The sequence below is a fragment of the Leptonychotes weddellii genome, chromosome 7 (assembly GCF_054177405.1).
Source record: "Leptonychotes weddellii isolate Sample4059 chromosome 7, ASM5417740v2, whole genome shotgun sequence".
NCBI lineage: Eukaryota > Metazoa > Chordata > Mammalia > Carnivora > Phocidae > Leptonychotes > Leptonychotes weddellii.
The window spans coordinates 86,088,908-86,111,757 of record NC_138375.1 but is presented as its reverse complement, the minus strand read 5'-3'; the positions used below and the strand labels follow the sequence as shown (position 1 = coordinate 86,111,757).

Here is a 22,850-nt window from a genome sequence, read left to right as displayed (position 1 = left end):
CGCGGGCTCGCGCTTCCGGCTGGGCTCTGCCCCAGTGGCGTCACTCTGTGCCCTACGATGTCGGGTCGGAAGCCTGCCTCGGGCCGTGCCGCTGCCACCAGCCCAGCGCCTGCAGGGCAAGCGGTTTTGAGCAGATTCTTCCAGTCTACGGGAAGCCTGAAATCTACTTCATCCCCCTCGGGTGCAGCCGAGAAGGCCGACCCTGACTCTGACTCCGCAGCGCCCCTAGCGCCCACTTTCCCGCTTCAGTTGCCGCCACGCGTGGTGGGTTTGATCCGGGCGGGGCGGGGCCAGCGGGGAGATGGGGCGGGGCAAGATGGGCGGGGGCGGGGACGGTGCTTGTGGGAGGAGCAGGAGGAGGCGGGGACAGTGCGCGAGAATCCGCGAGATGAGCCGGCCAGAAGAGATAGGGGCGGGGCTCAGAAAGGAGAAGGCGGGAAAAGTCAGGCCGGCCTCCATCCTCGGCGCGGTTCAAGGTTTGTAGTTTCCACTTGGAGTGATAGACTTGAGGCCAAGATCACTCAGGTTCTTAATGGCAGACCCGAAACAGGAACTCAGGTCTCCTGACTTCCATTTTGATGAGCGTAGGGGCTTGTGGGCAAAGTATACATCTTTTAACCTCCATTCTACGTCCCCCCCCCCCCCGTTTTTTTAAAATCGGGATTGAAGGTTGAAGAGTTTTATTTACCGTATTTGATATACTGGGTTAGGTGACTGGAAAAAGAAAATTGACCTTAAGTCTCTAGTTTTTAAGCATGCAACAGCGGTGCGCAGTATTTCAAGCTACTAGGGTAAGAACAGTCATATTGTGCAGTTCCTCAGTGACTACACTTCTTGTAGCTAAGATTGTAAAGTTTGATACACAATTTGGCTGGATTAAGTTTAAGGTGGTGCAGATATGAATGGTTAGTCATTGAATCCTTCCTGTTGCTTGCCACCGTTCAACTGAGTAAAATAAGTAGTTTGTTTTGTTTTTACCAGGGACACTGCCACCAGGGAAAGTCTAAGGTTGAGCCCTCACTGGGGCTCCCTGGAACAGTTATTTTTTAAACTGAGGATGTGATGGGACTCCTGTGTGGCTTAGTCGGTTAAGCGACTGCCTTCGGCTCAGGTCATGATCCCAGGGTCCTGGGATCGAGTACCGCATCGGGCTCCTTGCTCAGCGGGGAGTCTGCTGCTCCCTCTGCCTGCCGTTCCCCCTGCTTGTGCTCTCTCTCTCTGACAAATAACTAAAATCTTAAAAAAAAAAAAAATAAAACAGGATGTGGAAAGAGATTGCAGACTGTTAGCCACCCTCCCTGTTTTAATATGGATGACAGCTTAGCTACTTCAAAGTCTTGTTCCCTTCATTTATATTTTTTCCATAGAGTAATTTCTCCTCTCCTGTTTTTGATTTTTTAAAAATATTTTATTTATTTGAGAGAGAACACACGTGTGAGAGCACACAAGCAGGGGGAAGGGGTAGAGGGAGAAGCAGACTGCCCACCAAGCAGGGAGCCTGATATGGGACTCTGTCCCAGGACTCTGGGATCATGACTTGGGCTGAAGGCAGACGCTTAATGGACTGAACCACCCAGGCGCCCCTGTTTTGGATTTTTGATGATAGTCTACATTTCATGAATTGACCAAGATTTTATTTTACACCTACCATTTAGAGGCTGTTTTGTGAAGGACTTAATTTTTGACAGGTTTCCTGCCAGTATATAGTTTATAATCTTATGGTATCTTCGGTTGTGAACATAAGCCAAGTTTGAACATGAAACAGTTAAATTACAATTAACATTAATATTTCAAAAATGGTAATGTTCTTTTATTATGTATCTAATTTCACCTTTCCTAAAATGGATATTTTTTTTTTTAAGTATTTTATTTGACATAGGTAAGTAGGGTGACTCAGGTTTTAGAATCTGAGATAGGTGAAGGCTGATTGAGTAAAGAAAGGTGTCAGCCTTGGTTCTGATTAATGCTAGCAGGGCTTGAAGTGCTGAGGCTCATGACCTCCAGTCTCCACACTGTCTTTCATGACAATAAGGAGAGTTTACCTATAGTTCTTTCCAGGGCTGAAGGTAGATGATTCCAAAAAGAGTGGATGGCAAGGACCTTGTTAGTCAGAAGTACGGTTTAAATTATTTCACATACATCAAGTTTTGAGATTAGAGATAACACATCATTTTCTAATATAGGTTGCAGAAATTGGCAGCAGTAAAAAGAGACCACTGGAGAGTGATGGGCCTGTTAAAAAGAAAGCAAAGAAAGTCCAAGAAAAGGAAGGAAGAAGTGATTCAATGATGTTTGGGAATGCTGGTGAGTCCTAGGGCGATGATTGTTCGTTCTCACTAGTCGTGGTACTGATACTGTATTCTCCAGAGAGCAGGGGAGGTTATTGGAGAGTTGCACCATTTTTTCCTTTATGGACAAAGGTCTTCATTGTGCTCGAGTAGAGTGGCCCCTCCATAAATTGTGGTGTGAATAGGGCTTTGGGGGTGTGGAGGCAGAACTGGAGTTCTGCAATTTGGCTGTAGTTCTCCCCATTTTCTCTTTTATTCCTCCTGGCTAGTTTTTGTCCTGATTATAAAAGTAAAACATTCTTGTTATAAAAATCTCAAACGATACAGAAATATAGAAGGTAGACAACAAAAGACCCCATAATCCTTCCCTTTTAGTGAGACCTGGTAATTTTAGGGGGGCTAATGAATATTTTTCCAGGTTTCTCTATACACAGCTGTATGTATGTATATGTATACACACAAAGACCCACAAATTACTTAGTAATAATAGAGTTGGCCCTTGAACAACATGGGGGGAGGGGTACTGATGCCTTGCACCGTTGAAAATCCATGTAGAACTTTCTGACTCTCCCAAAACTTAACTACTAATAGCATATTGTTGATAGGAAACCATACTGATAACATAAACAGTTGATTATCATATATTTTGTATGTTATATATATTATATACTATATTTTTACAACAAAGTAAGCTAGAGGAAAGAAAATGTTAAAATCATAAGGAAGAGAAAATACATTTACAGTAGCATACTGTATTTATAGGAAAAAAATCCCCAAGTGGACCCGCATAGTTTAAACCATGTTGTTTAAGGGTCAACTGTATTTTATAAGTTGTATTATACTATATGTACTAACTTGCAACTATCATTTTCCACTTAACGTTTTGAACAATTTTCAAAGTCAGGACATGTAAATCTACCTTGTCCTTTTTTAGCATGGAAGTGCTCTTTCTGTATGCTAAAAGTCTTTGGGTAAAACCACCATTCCTGAGCTTGTGGACTTCTAGAGGTAGTGTTGGATTTATAGATGGTTGAGCATTATTTCTTTAGTTCTTGGCCTCGGAGAATTTGTTATAAGGGATAACAGAAAATGCCTCTTTCTTCGTGATCCCCAGAAAATTAGGCAGAGATTGAGATAAAAGGAAAGCAAAAAAAAAAAAGTCTCAATTCAGTGGATCAAGCATGTAAGATATCTATCCTTCCTCAAAAGGTAAAGTTTGGATTTAGGGTCAACATGAAAGCCTTGTATGAAATAAGTATAGAAATGGAGATGTATACTTAAAGAGAACAATAAATCTGATAATACCCTTTTCTGTTGTTAACAAGGCAATTGATTTAGAATGTTTTGAAATAAGACTTTTTGTGACTTGTTAAAAAATGGTGCTCAGGAAAAAGGGAAAAGAGCATCTGTCAGTCCAGCCCCTTCGTTTGTTTTCCAGTCTTATTTCTCCTTGTGCTTCATTTTGGGTCAGTTCTCTTGCTACATTTTCAAATTTGGTAACCTTTTCTTCTGTGGTGTCTAATTTGCCATAAATCTCATTCAGTAAAATGTTCATCTCAGATACTGTACATTTCATCTTTAGAAGTTCTACTTTGTTCTTTTAAAAGAAATCACCATTTTTCTACGTGAATTACATCTCAGTAAAGCTGTTACCAAAAACAAACAAAACCCAAAATCCAAATCTTCCCTTTGCTTCTCTTTGTTTGTGTTTTTCTTTACCTTTTTGATTATGTGGAACATTTTTATAATGTGTTTTCATGTCCATAGCTGGTAATTCTGTAATCTCTGTCTTTCCTGGGTCTGTATCCCTTGACTGTTATTTCCTGCCTTTTTTATGTCTAGTAAGTAATTGTTTGGGTCATAGACACTTTGAATTCTGTGTTAATCATGTGTTGGATTTTGTGTTTCTTTTTTTTTTTTAAAGATTTTATTTATTTATTTGAGAGAGAGAGAATGAGAGACAGAGAGCATGAGAGGGAGGAGGGTCAGAGGGAGAAGCAGACTCCCTGCCGACCAGGGAGCCCGATGCGGGACTCGATCCTGGGACTCCAGGATCATGACCTGAGCCGAAGGCAGTCACTTAACCAACTGAGCCACCCAGGCACCCTGGTTTTGTGTTTCTTTAAAGAATGTTGGACTTTGTTCTGGCACACAGTTAAATTCTTTGTGGATCAATTTGATCTTTTTAAGGATTGTTTTTAAATTCTGGAAGAGATGGTTTAGAGTAGTTCTGTTCCTAAAGTTTGATTTTTCTAGAGTTGGGAAGGAATACATAGTAGCAGTAGCATATTATTATATAGTATTTCTACCACATGGAAAAAATGGACATTAATAACCTTTAGAACATAGGTAATAAAAAAAGGAACGTAGATAAGTAAAGTGTCGTAACAGTTTTAAAAAATGATGAGGTTTGAGTATTTATTACCTTTGTTTTTAATACAATTTATTTAATTGTAAGTTTACGTTATCTAATTTGTAATCATGGCTGTGTTTGACAGCTGGCTTACAAAATTCTTGAAGGTTTAACAGTTGGCTCTAATAAGCCAGTATCAATTGGCTTCATCCACCACACCACTGGTCTTTCTCTGTGAGCTAGTTTGAGTTTCCTCATAGCTTGAGTCTCCAAGGATGAGCACCATGAGAGTCAGACAGAAGCTGTATTGAATTTTAAGAGCTAGCTTCAGAAGTTAACATGCCTTATGCTGTTGGATGAGTTAGTTACAAAGGCCTGCCTTTGTTCAAGAGGAGGGACCGTCTATCCTACCTCTCAGCGCCGGAGTGTCAGCATTACATTGTAGGAAGAGCAAACAGGATGGAATATATATATCTGGCCTTCTTTGATAAATAAAATCTCCTACATGGGTCAAAATTCAGAGTCGACTTTTTATGTTGTTAATATTCTTACTTGAATTACAGATAAACATAGTATAGAACTCTATCTCAGGAGTATTTTGATAAATACAAATCTTCATTATCTTAATGCTTATAGTATATGTGCTACTGAAGCGAGCACTATCGTAATGATGTATAAATAAATTCAGATTTTTATGAGTACAACCCCAAGACTTGTAAACCACCCCCATCCCAGGAAAGTTTTTTAATATCTGTAGGAGGGAAGTTCTTGTATAATATACACACTTACAGTATACTTTTTTTTTTTTTAATTTATTTGAGAGAGAGAGAACGAACAAGCAGGGAGAAGGGTCAGAGAGAGAGGGAGAAGCAGACTCTGCCGAGCAGGGAGCCTGATGCAGGGCTCCATCCCAGGACCCTGAGATCACGACCTGAGCCGAAGGCAGACGCTTAACGACTGAGCCACCCAGACACCCCAGTGGTATTGGTTCTTGGTTTTCTTCACTACTGGTTTAGGATTTAGCTTTCAGGTGTGCTAAATTGGTTATTGTTCATCTATTTTTTCTTCTAGTTTCAGATTTTTTATTTGCACCTGTCACTTCCCCTTTTCTCTCTGTCCTTATGTCCTAAAAAAAAAAAAGAAAAAAGAAAAGAAAAAAAGAAAAACCCTACTGTAGTTTGTAATGGGGTTTCAGGACCAAGTGAAATTACATGTATGTTTCAGTATGCTATCTTTACCCTAAACCCAAATGTTTCTTTATTTCCTTATCACATTGTAGGTAGATTCATTGCTTTAGTGAGAAGCTCCCTCTTTAAAAATCCTACATTGGTTATGAATTGACATAATGAGAACAAAATACTATTGTCATATTTTCTTCTGATTTGCTAACTAAGAGCCAAAGAAATGTCTGAGGACCAAGAATGTTTTAAAGTCTCTGGAAAAATTGAAAAAATTCTGCTGCGATTCTGCCCCTCCTCAACATAGAGTTCAGACAGAGCCTCTTCAGGAGAGATTTGCAATTCTGCCAAAATGTACTGATTTTGACGATATCAATCATCTACGTGCAAAGAAGGCAGTTTCTTGTGAAGATTCCAAATCTCATATTAGTCAAAAGGTATGTGTTTTGTAGATGAATATCCAGTTACTCAAATCAATAGGTTTTGAGGTGCCATTAGGTTCTGTGGGTTCACACAAGGCAGTGGTTCCCAAACTCGGCTCATCATCCAAATTAGCTGCGGGAGCTTTTGAATTTTAGCTTATTTATTTTTTAAGTCCATGGAGATTGTGATTTACTATGTATTAAGGAAGGAAGAATTGGTTTGTATTAAAACAGAACCAAAAAAAAGCCCCTGGGTGATTCTGATGTACAGCCTGGGTTAAAAATCCTTGGCTTGGGGGGATTCTTACTAATGAATACAAGCACAAGTTTTATAATCCTCCTTATAGTTACCATGATGGAGAACCATAGGCAATATATGTGGGGTTTGAGGTTTTTAGTTGAAAACTTGGTGATATAAAGTAAATTCAAAGGCAAACCAAACATATATGGCTCTTTACTTCCACTGTTATATGATATATTAATGTTTTTCAGCATTGCAAAATCAAGGAATTTAACTTTTGCTCTGTCATTAACATCTACAATTCAGAACAGTGGTTCGCAGGCCAGCTTTAAATTAGAATCACCTGGAGAACTTAAAAAAATGCTGATAACAAAAACCTTCAGAATCATACTGGTTTTCGCTAAGAACGGAGTATGAATATTGTTTAAAAGCTCTCATTTTAATGTATAACCATGGTTGAGAGCCATTGAATTAGAGAAATTAGTTGTTTTTTTTTTTTGAGTCATTTAAATGAAAAGCTATGGATTTTGAAAAAGCTATGGACTGAAAGCAATGGATTTTTTACTCATAAAAATACTCACACCAACACAATTTTTTAATGTAATTTTCAGAAGTTTACACTCCTTCCCACAAAATCCAGGTTCACGAACTCCTCCCTCATCCAAGCTGAGATCTATTGACTTATCGTAGGTCATCAGGAAAAAAGGTGTTTTTGTTTTTATTTTTAATCTCTTTAAATACTTAGGAGCAGTTCACTTGAGTGTAGTGGTCATAAAAATATTGATATCAAAACATTTGTCTATTAAAGCTCACTTTATTAATTGGAGAGTTTACCGTAGGGCTTCATGAGAGCTTGTTTACCATTACTTTATACATAAAATGACCACCTTGGTATTTCTGATTCACAGCACATTAGAAGTCACCAGTTAGAAGGGACACCTAGAAGTGTAGTACATGGACGTCATTACAGGAGATAGCTGACTGATGGCATGGAAGGACACAGACAAATGGTAAAAGCTACTAAGTGAAGTTAAATGGCCAGGGTCTAGGGTCTGGGACCATTAGTGTGGGAGTCAACAACCCTATAAGTCTTGATAGGTTTTGAAATTCTCATTTTAACATTCTGAGAAGTATTTCCACCCAAATGGTAAAAAAAAAAAAAGTTGCTTAATACTCAAGTATTCAGATTGACTTATTAGTATAAAAGTTTTTTTCTGCATGCCTGTTCTCATTCCATATGTGAATAAAGCATAAAGTAAGAACTTTTTTTTTCTAGGAAATATATTTTCTTCAAGTATATGGTATTCCTGGATTTTACATAAAAGGCATGGAAACAAATGAGAGAATCCATCAAAGTTAAAAGCAAATGCATTCTCTCATCTGATACATTGACTTACCCTTCCGTTGCCACACCTTCCCACACCTCACCATCTCATTGCTGATATTTGGAGATTTGCTGGGCTGCACTATTCAGATAATTTACATCTCTACCTCCTATTTCAGCTAAGCCAAATTTTTATTTTTTTTTAATTTTTAAAAATTTTTTATTTTTTTAAGATTTTATTTATTTATTTGACAGAGAGAGAGAGACACACACACACACAGAGTGAGAGAGGGAACACAAGCAGGGGGAGTGGTAGAGGGAGAAACAGGCTTCCCGCTGAGCAGGGAGGCAGATGTGGGGCTCGATCCCAGGACCCTGGGATCATGACCTGAGCCGAAGGCAGATGCTTAACGACTGAGCCACCCAGGTGCCCCAAGCCAAATTTTTAAATGCAACTGTAAAGTACATGTTGCTGGGCTTTCTCTTGGATCAAGGTCCTCTCCCTTGGCCCTATAGGACATTTCTCTTTTTCTCTTCTCTTCCTCTGCTGATCACTGGTCTTTTTTTTAAAGATTTATTTATTTGAGTGGGGGAGGGGCAGAGGAAGAGGGAAAGCGAGAATCTCAAGCAGACTTCCTGCTGAGTGTAGAGACCAGAGCCCGATGCAGGGCTCCATCCCAGGACCCTGAGATCATGACCTGAGCTGAAATCAAGAGTCAGACACTTAACCAACTGAACCACCCAGGTGCCCCTGATCATTAGTCTTTTAAAGATTATTTATTTATTTTTTTAGTAATCTCTACACCCAACATGGGGTTCGAACCCACCACTACGAGACCAAGAGTTGCATGGTTTTCTGACCGAGCCAGCCAGACGCCCCTGATCACTAGTCCTTTAGGTCATATATATGTATTTTTTAAAGATTTTATTTATTTATTTGACAGAGAGAGAGAGCCAGAGAGCACAAGTGGATGGGGGTGGGGGGAGGCTGAGGGAGAGGGAGGAGCAGACTCCCCTTGGAGCAGGGAGCCCACTCAGGCTCGATCCCAGGACCCTGGGATCATGACCTGAGCTGATGGCAGATGCTTAACCAACTAAGCCACCCAGGCACCCCTTGTAGGCCATGTTTTTAATTCCAGGCATAGCAGATAAATTTTTAGATGATGGCAGTGACACAGTGACAGCTAGAAGTCAGATTTATCCTACAAATTTGTCTCATTTTACCTTTTGTATAAATAAGTCTCACAAGCAAGGAATTTGCCCTAAGCTCTAAACTGGAATTAGTTATGGTTTTCACATATGAAGGGAAGGCTAGCAGGAATACTAATGTTGAAATGTGACCTTGTGCTTTATACTTTTCAAAAGCTCTGTGTCATATCTCTTTACCAAAAAAAATCATGCTTCTTTCTTGTAATCAAGATTTGTGGAATGTACTATCTTTTAGACTGTGCTTGGAAATTTGAAACATTAAGTGTAGCTTTAGCTGATCGCATACTTATTGAAAGTGGTCTTACCTACTGTTGAGAGAGAGACATTCATGCCTGCTCACTCTTTGTGCCTCACACATCTAGGAATAAATATGGAAAAGAAAGATGTTAATTACAATAGATTTAATGAAATAGAATTTAAAAAGAGGTGTATAAAACTAAAATGTTTAGGCTTTTAAAATTTGTTTAAATAATTATACAGTAGTTTAGTTTGGCTCTTTGTTTGGTTTTTTTTTTAGTCTTTTACTCTGAAAAAAATTTCAAACCTGCAAAAAAGTTTACCTGAATATACTATGTATTCCTGTAAACTTTCACTTAGATTCACCAATTGTTAGGTTTGTGCCAAGTTTGCCTTCTCTCTCTTTCTGAAAACTATTATTATGGTTAATACTTTCTAAACTATAAAAATCTTTTGGTTGCCAGGATAAGACACTTTCTGATCTCAATCCCTTTGGATCATCACACATGGGTGATGACAATTTACAAAAAACTTCCGATCCTAAGCCATCTAACAAACGGACCAAAAGCATCTACACACCTTTAGAATTACAATACATAGAATTGAAGCAGCAGCAGAAAGATGCAATTTTGTGTGTGGAATGTGGATATAAGTATAGATTCTTTGGGGAAGATGCAGAGGTAAGTTATTTTTTCAAATACTGTTTCATGTTTTTCTTGTCCAACCTGAAATATTTTCCGATATTTTTGTTTCATTTTCTGACTTTATAAGAGGACCAGTGTGATCAGTTGCTTTTTAAAATGCTCTCATTTAAAGTAAAAACTACAAATAAACACAGGCGAACTTGGGGGGTGCTAGACCAGTGGGGGAGGAGTGAGGGACCCCTTTTGGAATGTCGTGCCTTTTCTCCATGAGCTTGTCCAGGACCTTTCATCCACTGCAAGGTGATTGGATGAATCAGATAGTGAATGAACCATAATCATGTGAGTATTGATGTTTCCTGATGAAGACTCAAGCAAGAAAAAATATTCAGATGGCCCGTTTACTCTGAATTTATAAATTGTGATGGCCTGGAAGGTAGTTACGTCTCAGTGGAAGAGCACATTAACTGCCAGGCACCTGCAGAAGGCGTTTGAAGTCCTACAGTCTCTTTGTATGTCAGTCATCTTGCTCTGTTAGTCTAAGTTGATTTTGTATTTAATTTTGAGGTATTTGATGTAGGCAGAAGTTAAGGTTAGAAGTGAATTTGAGCATTTAGTGGGCAAGTGTAGGGAACGCATCGCTGATGCTGTTGAAGTCATGCATGATTGTGATGATTCCACAATTTTAGTCTATGTCATTAGATGTCAGACATCATCGGAGCGTGATGGGGTGGCACAGCTAACATCTACCTCATGGATAGGAAGTAAAGACTTAACCAACTTTTCTTCCAGTTTTTAAAATCCTGTTGGGGCATGGAAGTGGTGATCTTTAATATAGGTGGCATCGTGTTGTGTTTGGTGTTACGAAGTTAGGCTTTGAAGCAGAGTCCGCGTGTTTCCTGAAGACAGGAACAGATACATAGTTGGCATCGTATAGGTAAAGGGGTGAAAGAAAATTTCATTCTCTCCCCTTCTCTCCAGGTCGAATGGTAAGTTAAAGGCTAATGTCTTCTGGCCCTGCAGTGAGGAACTAATACAGTCCAGAGATGGGTGGGGTGAGGGAGTGAGAATGTTGGAATGAGAGTTCCATGACTCCAGTGGGCAATATCTGAGCCATCGAGCTTTCCAGAAGGTAGCGGGGAGTCAGGTGGTGTTGCCTGGTTCTGCATTCTTATCATTTATTTATGCATCGTGCATTAGCTAACCAGACCAGGGGGGTTCTCTTCTCACTTCCTCAAAGATATCCTCTGTCCAAGTAGCTTCAGAATTTATGTATGGTAGTATCTCCTCATTTTCAGTATTTGCATGTGTTTTGTTGCAAATTCTTACTCTTATAGTCTCACACTCTGTGCACTGAATAGTCCTTATGCAGGGAAGTAAGGTTTTGATAGATCTAGGGGCATAGAAGACCTGTCATATTTTTCCATGTCGTTTATAGATACAGATGTTGGCCCTGAGGTTAGGCCGTGGGAACTGCCAAAAATAGATTAAACCATAGGCTTCTATATGGGAAATGTCTTTTAAACTTTTTATTGATAATACCACACAGGTGGAGAAGTGCACTAATCCCAAGTGTATACCTTGATGGATTTTTAGCAAAGTGAGCGAACACCACACAGGGACTCTTGAAAGAGAAATTTATTGATAACTCTCTTTTTAAATTTTTTAGATTGCAGCCCAGGAGCTCAATATTTATTGCCATTTAGATCACAACTTTATGACAGCAAGCATACCTACTCACAGACTGTTTGTTCACGTGCGCCGCCTTGTGGCAAAGGGATATAAGGTCAGCTTTGGCTTTGACTTGTGCAAACGGGATTGGGTTCCCTTCAGAGAGTGAAAACATGTTCTGTAAGGTGGTAGGTTGTAATTGGAATTTGGCCTTTGGGAAATGCAAGTGTGTCACAATTATTAGCATTATATCTTCATGAGTTTTTAATGTACTAGAATTTTAAGGTAAATTAAAAAAAAAAAAGTCTGTGATACTGTTTCTTAGTGATTTATCCACACTTGCAAGCTCTTTGTGGTGCTTATTACTTAAGCCCTACATCTGGACATTGTGGACAAATGTGTTTATATGTTTCAGAATTAACCTTTTAAAGTCTTCAAATGTGTTTCTTTAAAACAATTTCCCTCAGGTTTGATATTCAGTATTTATTTTTGTTGAAGGTGGGAGTCGTGAAGCAGACAGAAACTGCAGCATTAAAGGCTGTCGGGGACAACAGAAGTTCACTGTTTTCCCGGAAATTAACTGCTCTTTATACGAAATCTACACTTATTGGAGAAGATATCCTTTTTGAATAGGAATTTTTCTCGTAAATGTTACAAAGGCTTTGTTTTATTTATTTTTTATTTTTTTTTAAGATTTTATTTATTTATTTGACAGAGACACAGTGAGAGAGGGAACACAAGCAGGGGGAGTGGGAGAGGTAGAAGCAGGCTTCCCTCTGAGCAGGGAGCCCGATGCGGGGCTCGATCCCAGGACCCTGGGATCATGACCTGAGCCGAAGGCAGACGCTTAACGACTGAGCCACCCAGGCACCCCTGCTGGGATAAGGTCTTAAAAGATACTGTGTGAAAGCAGTATTTCTTTTTATGGTTTATTACAAACCTGCTTATTTAGAGACCTGCTTAGCTTCTACCCAAATTATGAAGACCGTTTTGTTCCAATAATATCATGAATAGAAACATCTATTACACAGAGTAGACCCCAAACCATTAATAGTTCTCTGCTGTTCTAAGCTGATCGGCTTGTAGGAACCTGGTAATTTTATTGCTGCTTTTGCCTGAACTTGAAGCCTCCTCCTAAAATGGTACACCTCCCTGCTTCTCTTTTGCCATTGCTATAGCTCTTACCTGCTGATGCCTAAGTTGGTTGTTTTCGGATTGACTTCTGAAAATGTCCCAAATCAGCATTTATCTCTGAGAATTTAATTAATGGACTCACTACATATACATACATGGATACACGTATTATGTGTATGTTTTCTTCCTTGGTTTTCTTTTTTCATGTCTTTTAAAAATTCTCGTGCTTTTTCTCAGAGCTTTAGGCACCTTAAAGGAGGAAAGTAATTTACACTATTTTAGTGTATTCATGCTTTGACTTGTGGAATTAAGCATTGTGGGATTGTTAAGGATTCAAGTCTTAGCATTATCCAAGTAAAGAAGCAGATTAATATTTGAGCTTCCACAAGGGTACTCTCCTAGGCCCTTTGGGAAGTGAGAAGATAATAATTGTCTGTCCTTACAAGCCTCCTATCTTAGGGAAGATAAGGCATGTAACTATGATCAGAGTAAATCAGAAGAATGAAGGCTGTATGGAAGATTTTGCACAGAGCAAAAATGTCTGGGAAAATGAAGCATTATTTTAAAGGAGAAAGCAGTTAATGTTAATGGGAATGTAGCATATAATTTTCTTTAATGATTATTACATGTGAACCCTTTAGTCAAGCTGGATGATGCTGTAAATGTCGATGACATAATGACTGATACTTCTACCAGCTTTCTTCTGTGTATCTGTGAAAATAAGGAAAATGTTAAGGACAAAAAAAAGGGGAACATTTTCTTTGGAATCGTGGTAAGTGCATTGTAGGTAAAGACGAATGATAGATGTTCATGGTATGTATCTCTGTGAGTACTCATGTATGGTTTACAGTAAGACTATCTGATGAAATGTGCCCTCAAGTAATTGTACTAGAAAAACATTTTTCCTTATAATTTTGTATGTTAAATCACTAGTTAAGATTTTCTCATATGGCTACTTGGCACGCTGTGCTATGGAGACATCCAGGTAGTTTCTGTCCATGTGCTCCGTGAGTTTGGGTTCAAGATGGACCCAATGATAAGCATGGGTATGGATAAGAAACAGCAGAAGAAAACACTAAGCCAACACATGCACAGATAGTAAAGGGTTTTGCAAATTTCCTCTAGGAATTTGAAGTTAAACACATGATGATGGTATTGTTGTACATAGATTTGGAGGAGAGGGAATAGTTAGGGGGAAATGATACTTGGCAAATACAAAACTCTATATTTAATGACATTAGGAATACTTAATAGTCATTCTTCTAGAGAAATACAATTTGTGAATCGTAGTTTTATTGATTCTGCCGTCTAGCAATTTGTGAATAAATTTGCCCATTTACAGACCTACCTGAACTCTGCTCAAAACCTCAAATTTTTTAGTGCCCTTCAGAACTATTAGACTCCCTTGTTCTGTTGTAGGTGAAGCCAAAGTAGGATTCCTTGCCTAAGTAGTAACTCATTCTCTTTGTTTTTTCTAACTTGCAATCAGCTGCAATATCAACAAAAATTCTTACAACCCAGATGTCTCCAGAGTACTTTTTAATACCTAATTCTGGTTGGATAAGTTTGTGCTAACTTGACATTTGCTTAGCCAATAGACCTTTGTCTCAGGGAGCTAGCATTACTGTTGGGTGAATGGTTTTGTTTTTTTTTTTTTTTATCCTTGAGAAGTCCTTTTTGTCTAGCCACAGGCAAATTGGGTCTATTTACAAATAGTAAGGTTATTTGTCTTTTAGCTTTAACATGTGTAACGTGCTATTTTATATTTACCCTAAACTCAGTCTAAAGAACAGAGCTGATCATATACAATTCCTCCTTAGCACTTAGTGCTTGCTGCCAGGGTTAATCATTGTGTATGAAAATGAGAAATTCCTCTCACGTGTTTTCCTGGGTCCCATCCTTGACCTCAGTGACCGCTTTTGGGCTGATGACATCCAAAGCTGTGGGCCCAGGCTGCAACTCTCTCTGGAGAGCCAGCCTCCTGCACCCAACTTTTTGCTGGGCACGGCACTTAGAATTTGTCCTCACTCCTCAAACTCAGTGTGGCTGCGATGGATCTTCTTTTTTTCCCCTCAGTACTATTCTTGCCGGGTTTTTCCCTGTTGTAATGAGTGTCACGAGTTCTCTGTCACTCCGTAGGAGTTATCTTCTAGATAGTGGCAGTGTCAAATCAAAGGTTTTAGTGTTGATAGTACTGCTGCAATTATGCCCTTGACCTTCACTCTAGGTGGTGCACAGTTTTATACAGACTAACTTTGGGGTTCTTAGTGTCACATATCGCATCGTAATAGATGTTGTGGGTGTTATAGACCATTTCTCTGATTTAAAAAAGGCAAAGGGGAATTAGGCTGATAAATTTGTTAACCTGAACTTCCGTAGCTAGCTTTTGTAAATGTTTGGTTTGTAGATTGGGAGATAAATTTACTTAAGTATACTAATATACTTATAGTCCAGCTATCTGGGTACTAGAGAAGGTCTCTTGGCTAGAATTAAGGAAGTTCCTTGAGCCAAAAATGAGGGCCTTCAAAAAATTATAAAATATTCAAAAGAAAAAAATTGATAAAACAGAGTGCGTAATTGCAGTAATTATAGTAATGTGAGACAACCACCTAGGTCAGGAAATAGAATATTGCATAGAGAAAGGCCCCCTCCCTTCAGCAGAGGTAATTGTAATCCAGACTTTTATGATAATAATTTCCTTGCTTTTAGTTCCAGTTTTCCACCTTAAACTATATACAAATGTAAATATATTGTATCTTTTTGGATCTTGCTCCTTTTGTTTACAAACTACTATTTGTATATGAGATTTATTTACCTGTGTTACTGTAGTTGTGTTTTCATTGTCATTGCTGTGTTGTATTTCATTTTATGATTTACACTTTATTCATTCTTCTATTAGTAGACATGTGGGTTCTTGTTAAATTTTGGTTGTGCAGAGAATGCTGTTAGAAACCTTTTTGTGCATGCCTTGTGGTATATATACCTCTCAGTATATACCTCGGGGAGGATTTGCTGAGTTGTGATACTGGATGCTCACGACTTGTTGAGAAAATACCATGCTGTTTTCCCAAGAGGCTGTGTCAGTTGACTTGGTGTCGGGAGTGTTTGAGTGTAGGGATGAGTGTAGCTAATGCCGTCTGTGCCGTCTGTAACTAGTGCCATGAATTTCTTAAGCATCAGCAGTGGACGAGAGCGTGGCCTATGGAGTGAGGCCACATGACCCTTGGCTCCACCACTTTATCACCCTGCAGCCTTGCGTAGATTACTTACCGCCTCTCCCAAACCATGATTTTTTCCAGCTTACCTTTGCTATGGCTTAGGATGATAGGGGGTAGCTTTTAGTTTTCATGGTTATTTCCCTGGATAGATTCTCTAGTTGAGATTCATTCAGTTTGTTGTATTTGTGCTTTTTGTTGCTTGTTTTTTTTTTTTTTTGCAAAAATTATACTTTTATTGATTTTATATAATGAAGTAGAAATTTACTACTACTCTGATGGCCATGTTACTAGGAACATATTACTTTTAGTGATGACAACTGCTAATTGTACAGTACTGTGTACTTTACAAAGCATGCACGTTTGTTTTATAATTTGACCCTTGCAGTAATCTGAAGATTAAAGTAGGCTGATTTATTCCCACTTCACGAAGAAGGAACTGAGGGTTTTGGGACTTGTCAGAGTCATTCTGTCAGTTTTGTTGGATCCAAGACTTAGAGTGTCTCTAAAAATCCCATCTAGCATAGCTTAGATATTGGTGAGTCTGACTTCCTACCTAAGAATCTTGGAAAGTACACAGGTTTCCAAACACTTTAGAAATGGACTACATACTAAAGAGTGTATCCTCTTTACCATGTTTGTTTATAATGTGTCAGGGTTATAATTGGGAAAACTATTTTGTCTGTGACGTAGTGTTTTTGTTTTTAGGGAGTACAGCCTGCCACAGGTGAGGTGGTGTTTGATAGTTTCCAGGACTCTGCTTCCCGTTCGGAGCTAGAAACTCGGATACTGCGCCTGCAGCCGGTGGAGCTGCTGCTTCCCTCCCACTTGTCAGAGCAAACAGAGATGCTTGTCCACAGAGCCACAGCTGCTCGGTAAGATGGCACATCACGGAAAAGAACACTGATTTTGAAACTCAGATTTGATTCCCAAACTGGTACTTATGCAACTTATTAAGGTTGTTGAAAAGTTTTTACTTACAAAAATATTTTAACAGGAGTCGTGGAAATGTCAAAAAAGAAAACTAAAATTATCCCTAATATCACCTTAATGTAGGATTTTTAAAGGGGTTTCATATTATTTGGTAATTAATCTTCAGTTTCTGGAGGTAATTTAGAGTTCATTTCTTATAAAGGTTAAATAAATTTGAAAATGCTTTATCTGTGCTGCAGGTTTTAATTTGTGGCTCTGTCTAGGACTTTTATTTATTCGATCTAAGGTCACACTTCTTACTGATGAGGCAGTATGCTAGGCACTGTGGTATACAGAAGGAGAGGATGTGGTTGTGGTCTATGTCTGGCAGGCTTTATAATCCAGCAAGAGATGCAGATGTGTACTACCTAACTGGATTCACAAAGCCTGATATATTAAGGGACAAACATGAAGGTACCTTGTTGGGACCATTCCATCCTGCTACCTGGAGGAGTGTCGGAGGAGAAAAGACACTGGAAAGGCGGGCTGGGGCTCCAATGGAGAGGATTATATGTTGAGGAATTTGGACTTTAGACTAGGCAAGAGAGTCCCTAAAGATTGTTATTTAGTAGGTTGACAGATCAATTAGAAAGTCATACTAATTGATTTAGTGAAGTTCCATGTATTTTTTTATTCTGCGCGTTTAGATGTTCTGTTCTCATTTGGATTGAACTTCTTTCTAAGTAGCTTTCATAATGTATATTTTTGGTTATACTACTAATTCTTGATCATTTAGGAAAAACTGGGAGTTACCAAAAAAAAATGAAGAGCTAAAAATAAGTCAAATCCTATAACACAGAAATAATTACTCTTAAATGTTTTGGTGTGTTGTTTCTATGCATGTATATCACCTTTTTTGTTTTAGAAACTTGGATTCATGTTGCAAAATCAGTTTGTGTCCTGTTTTTTTACCTAAAATTTCCCATACTTTTTTGTGGAAGATTTTATTTTATTGTGGAAAATTTCAAACATATACAAAATTATACAGAATAGTGCAGTGAACACCCATGAATCCATCAAGCAGCTTCAGCATTGCTCAACTCAGCTGATTTCATTTCATCAATATCCCTACTCCCTCTCTTCTTGAATTATTTATTTGAAGCACATTCTAGAGGACATCGCTTCATCTACTAATATTTCAGTAGGTAGTCAGTGAAAACAAAATGACTACATACCACTCAGTCATGTAAATGGATAATTTATCCATTCCCCTTTTGTTATGTTGCATTCACTTTTCAGTTTTACAAATATTGCTGTGATAAATACCTATGCATAGAAATATTTGTGTGCATTTCTGATTATTTCCTTAAGCTAAATTCCTAAAAGTGGATTACTGGGTCACAGGGTATAAATATTTTATGAAGCTCTTGGTTTCTTGCTAGAATGGTCATATCTGTTTATACTTCTACCACTACTGAATAGTAAGAGAGTTGCTTGAACCTTGCTAACATTGGATCACTTAAACAATTTCTGCCAATTGGATAGATGAAAAATTCTGCATCAAGTCCCCTTATTTTATTATCCTCTTCTGACAGTGCGTTAAAACTTGAATAATTAAAAGTGAGACAGTAGACTAATAAGGGGTGCTGCTCTTGAAGACCTAAAAAAATTAATAAAATCTAAAAAAATTTTTAAGATAGTCTTCTAAAACTATTTCCAATATTTTGTGTCTGGTTTTCATTTTTCTTTATAACTGTGTGTATATTCACTTGACTTAGGTATAACTGTGACTAAAGTCAGTCAGTTGAATCAACACTTCCATTTTTCTTTGGGTCTAGAATGAGTCTCTTGTAAGCAGCATATTGATGGGTCTTGTTTTCTTATTTTTATTTTTTAATTTTAATTTTATTTTTATTTATTTATTTGACAGAGAGAGAGACAGCGAAAGAGGGAACACAAGTAGGGGGAGTGGGAGAGGGAGAAGCAGGCTTCCCTCTGAGCAGGGAGCCCGATGTGGGGCTCGATCCCAGGACCGTGGGATCATGACCTGAGCTGAAGGCAGACGCTTAATGACTGAGCCACCCAGGTGCCCTGGGTCTTGTTTTTTTTTTTTTTAAAGATTTTTTTTTTTTATTTATTTGAGAGAGAGAATGAGAGACCGAGAGCACGAGAGGGAAGAGGATCAGAGGGAGAAGCAGATCCCCCCGCTGAGCAGGGAGCCCGATGTGGGACTCGATCCCGGGACTCCAGGATCATGACCTGAGCTGAAGGCAGTCGCTTAACCAACTGAGCCACCCAGGCGCCCCCTGGGTCTTGTTTTTTTAATCCATTGTGATACCCTATGTCTTTTTTGATTGGAGCGTTTAGTCCATTTACATTCAGAGCAATTATTGATAGATACAAATTTAGTGCCATTGTATTACCTGTAAAGTCACTGTTCATGTAGATTGTCTCTGTTCCTTTCTATTCTTTGTTGGTTTTGGTCCTTTTCCTGCTCAAAGGGTCAAATATTTCTTGTAGGGCTGGTTTAGTGTTCATGAACTTTGGTTTTTGCTTGTCTTGGAAACTCTTTATCTCTCTTTCTCTTCAGAATGACAGCCTTGCTGGATAAAGTATTCTTGGCTGCATACTTTTCCCATTCAGCACGTTGAATGTTTCATGCCATTCTCTTCTGGCCTGCCAAGTTTCTGTGGACAGGTCTGCTGATAACCTTATGTGTCTATCCTTGTAGGCTGTGGACCTTTTGTCTCTAGCTGCTTACAGAATTCTCTTTTTATCTTTGTATTTTGCAAGTTTCACTATAATAGGTCTTGGTGTTGACCTGTTTTTGTTGATTTTGAGGGAAGTTCTTTATGCCCCTTGGACTTGATTGCCTGTTTCCTTCCCTAGATTATGGAAGTTCTCAGCTGTAATTTGTTCAAATAAACCTACCCCCTTTTCCCCGCTCTTCTGGGACTGCTGTGATGCAGATATTATTGTGCTTTGTGGAACTGCTGAGTTCCCTAAGTCTGTATTTGTGATCTAATAGTTTTCTTTCTCTCTTCTTTTTGGCTTCATTATTTTCCATTATTTTATCTTCTGTATCACCTGTTCTGCCCTTTGCTTCTTCCATCATTTTGATTACATCCAGTCAGTTTTGCATCTCAGTTATAGCATTTTTTTATTTCAACCTGACTAGTTTTTATGTCTTTTAGAATACTAGCCCAGCTAGTATTCTTCTGACTGTTGTTCTAAATTCTTGTTCAGATATATTGCTTATATCTGTTTTGAGGAAATTTCTGGCTGTGATTTCTTCTTGATCTTTCTTTTGGGGAGAATTTCTCTGTCTTGTCCTTATGTCTGGGCTTCTGTCTTTTGCGTTTTATGAAAGTTTGTTATGTTTCCTGCTCCTGAGAATAATACTACATTAAGAAGGGGTCCTACACTGTCTAGGGTCTGGCACTTCAGGAAGTGTTTCTGGTGTATGCTGCGTGCAGTCTGCTGTTGTGTTTTGGTTGCTCTTTGTTACAGGTCAGTCCTCTACAGAGTTCTTCCTTGCTTGCAGTGGGAGTGTTTGGACCTTTAACTAGGTGTGCTTTAATTTCTTTGTTAACATAAACCTGATTTAAAAAAAGAAAAGAAAAAGAAAAAAAGCCTGATCCAAGAAAAGGAAAAGGAACATAAAAGCAAACAGACAAACAAAAAACTGTAAGCCTGATTCTAAAGAAAAAGAAGGAAAATAGAAAAAAAAGAAAAAAGCATGATCCAAAAAATAAGAAAAGGAAACAAACCAACCAACACACAAAAAACTATAAGCCTCATTCCAAAGAAAAAAAAATAAAAGCCTGGTCCTATTTCCACCAGAACTGAAGCTGACTCTTTGGAGCACTCTGTGATCGGTAGACTTGCTACATGCAGGGGGCCTGTGTTGGTCTTCTCAGGGAGAGGCCTGCGGCACTGGCTCAGAGTCAGACCTTCTGGAGCAGAGGGGCAGGATTTGGTGTAAGTGACTCCAGCTTCCACCGGAGGCACTGTGTCTCTCTTAAGTTCGACAGTGCTGGTTTGGGGTTGGGGGTAGGGCAGGCAGGGGAGAGTGGAAGATGGCATAACCCTGCCCTCTTGTCCCCGGGAAAGGGAACTCGCAGGCACTGCTGTTCAGGAGGTCCTCCCAGAAAAGTGAATGATCTCCCCTCCTGTGTCCCAGGCTTTCCTCAGATCCCTGCTCTCAGCCTGTCTGTGTCCTGCTGTCGGCACACCCGGCCCCACAGTTCTCCTGTGTTTTATCTCTGGCCAGCAGCTGGGATTCAGATGGCAAAGCACGGACCCACTCCCCTCCCCTGGAGGAGAGCCTTGCAGCACTGTGCCTGTCACCGTTCTGTTCCAGAGAAGCGGCTGCATGCCCGGGTAGCTGCGTGGAGTCTACGATGAAGCAGAATAAAGAGCTGAGACCAGGCTATGTGTCCTCTGCACGTGCCTCTATGGCCTGCTGCTGAATGGCTGCTCAGTGGTGCCCGGCAGGCCTTTTGTCCTTGGAGAGGCAAAATGTCCTCTTTTATTTATTTATTTAAAAAGATTTTATTTTTCATTTGAGACAGAGAGATACACACACACACAGAGAGCAGGAGCAGGAGCAGGAGCAGAGGCAGAGGTAGAAGCAGACTCCCGCCGAGCAGGGAGCCCGATGCGGGGCTCGATCCCAGGACCTGGAGATCATGACCTGTGCCAAAGGCAGATGCTTAACCATCTGAGCCACCCAGGTGCCCCCCAAATGGCCTCTTCTACATGTACTCCAAGAAGGGGAGTGTTCTCTCCCAGTGTGACCCAGGGGATCCCCACACTGTGGCATTGTGTGTGAACCCTACGTGCTGCTCTCTCTCCTGCTCTCCGTCTCCCTGATTTTGCTCTGTGAAAAGGGCTCTCTTCCCTGAGTGACACCGCGGCTTTTCTCTCCCCCAGTTCACGTCTCAGAACCTCGCATCTGCCATGTCCTCTCCTTCCCATTGTGCAGATTGTTTTCTTAATCCTCAGATCAGTTTTCTAACTAGGAATGAGCTGATGTTGACTTAGCTGTGTGCAAGGGACAAAGCAAGTTCAGGGTCCCCCTACTATTCTGCCATCTTAATTCAAGCAGCAGCACTTCTGTTTTTCTGATTTCCACTTTTTTTTTTTAACAAAATAATAAAGGCAAAAATTAAATAGGAAAATATTCCACAAAGACATTGCCAAAAATGAATTTTTTTGCTGGCAAACAGCATTGCCTGTGATATTCCTTAATGTTTATTCATCAAATGAGATTCAGAAGCCATTTGGTATACTAAAGATAGTTTGGGTGTCATGTGTGGGTTTTTCCAAATTTGATGGCTGCCTTTGTCTTGTTTTAATTTATATTTCTTTGCTTAGCACTGAGAGTATGTAATTTTTCCTATTTTTATTGAGCACATGTAATTTTTATTTTTTTCACATACAGGACTAAGCAAAGTCAAAAGTTAATCTACATTTCTGTGTCTAAAGCTAACCTTTATGGGCAGAATGGAGTGCTAGAGATTCAAAAGTCAAGCAGTCAAACATTGTGGCTCTTGTAACATGAGGTTGGGTTGGAAATGGGCTCTTTCCCTTAGTGATTTTGGTGCTCAACTACGTTGTCCTTCAGTTTCCTTTTCTTTAAAATAGGGGTAATAAGACTGCTTACCTCATAGGATTGTTGTGAGGGTTAAATAGATTAATATAGGTAAAATGTTTGCAGTAGTGGCTGGCATAGAAAGCTCTCTATGGGGGGAAATCGTTCTCTTTATTATCAATTATTTTGTTATTGTTCCTGTCAGCCATTGTCTTTTTAGATATTGCCTCTGCCCCATTCTCTTCTGGAATTCCTTCTTATTCTGCTCCCTGTGCATGGCCCTTTATGGTGTTATCTCCTACCTACAGCTGTCTGAAACAAATGTCTCTCCTATTGTTTTTGGGTTTTTTGGCCCTTGGGGATTTCCTCTTTTTTTTGTTGTTGTTTTTTGACTCTTTTTAAGAAACTTTTTTTTTAAAAATTTTGTTT

The 22,850-nt window shown here is 39.3% G+C and overlaps 1 protein-coding gene across 5 annotated transcripts in view; it reads left to right on the top strand.

The window, feature by feature from the left end:
* The first annotated feature begins 57 nt into the window (after nt 1-57).
* Nucleotides 58-22,850, top strand: part of MSH3 (mutS homolog 3) — a 183,871-nt gene continuing 161,078 nt past the window's right edge. The window contains exons 1-8 of one of the 5 annotated variants that reach the window (XM_081826656.1): nt 58-261; nt 2,184-2,304; nt 6,036-6,256; nt 9,717-9,932; nt 11,563-11,679; nt 12,063-12,182; nt 13,327-13,470; nt 16,622-16,788. In XM_081826656.1, coding sequence (XP_081682782.1) covers nt 58-261; nt 2,184-2,304; nt 6,036-6,256; nt 9,717-9,932; nt 11,563-11,679; nt 12,063-12,182; nt 13,327-13,470; nt 16,622-16,788 — 1,310 coding nt within the window. Of the gene's footprint in view, nt 265-382; nt 477-2,183; nt 2,305-6,035; nt 6,257-7,390; nt 7,493-9,716; nt 9,933-11,562; nt 11,680-12,062; nt 12,183-13,326; nt 13,471-16,621; nt 16,789-22,850 lie in introns of those variants that run through there. The other 4 variants (XM_081826655.1, XM_081826658.1, XM_081826657.1 and 1 more) reach the window with 4 other exon arrangements.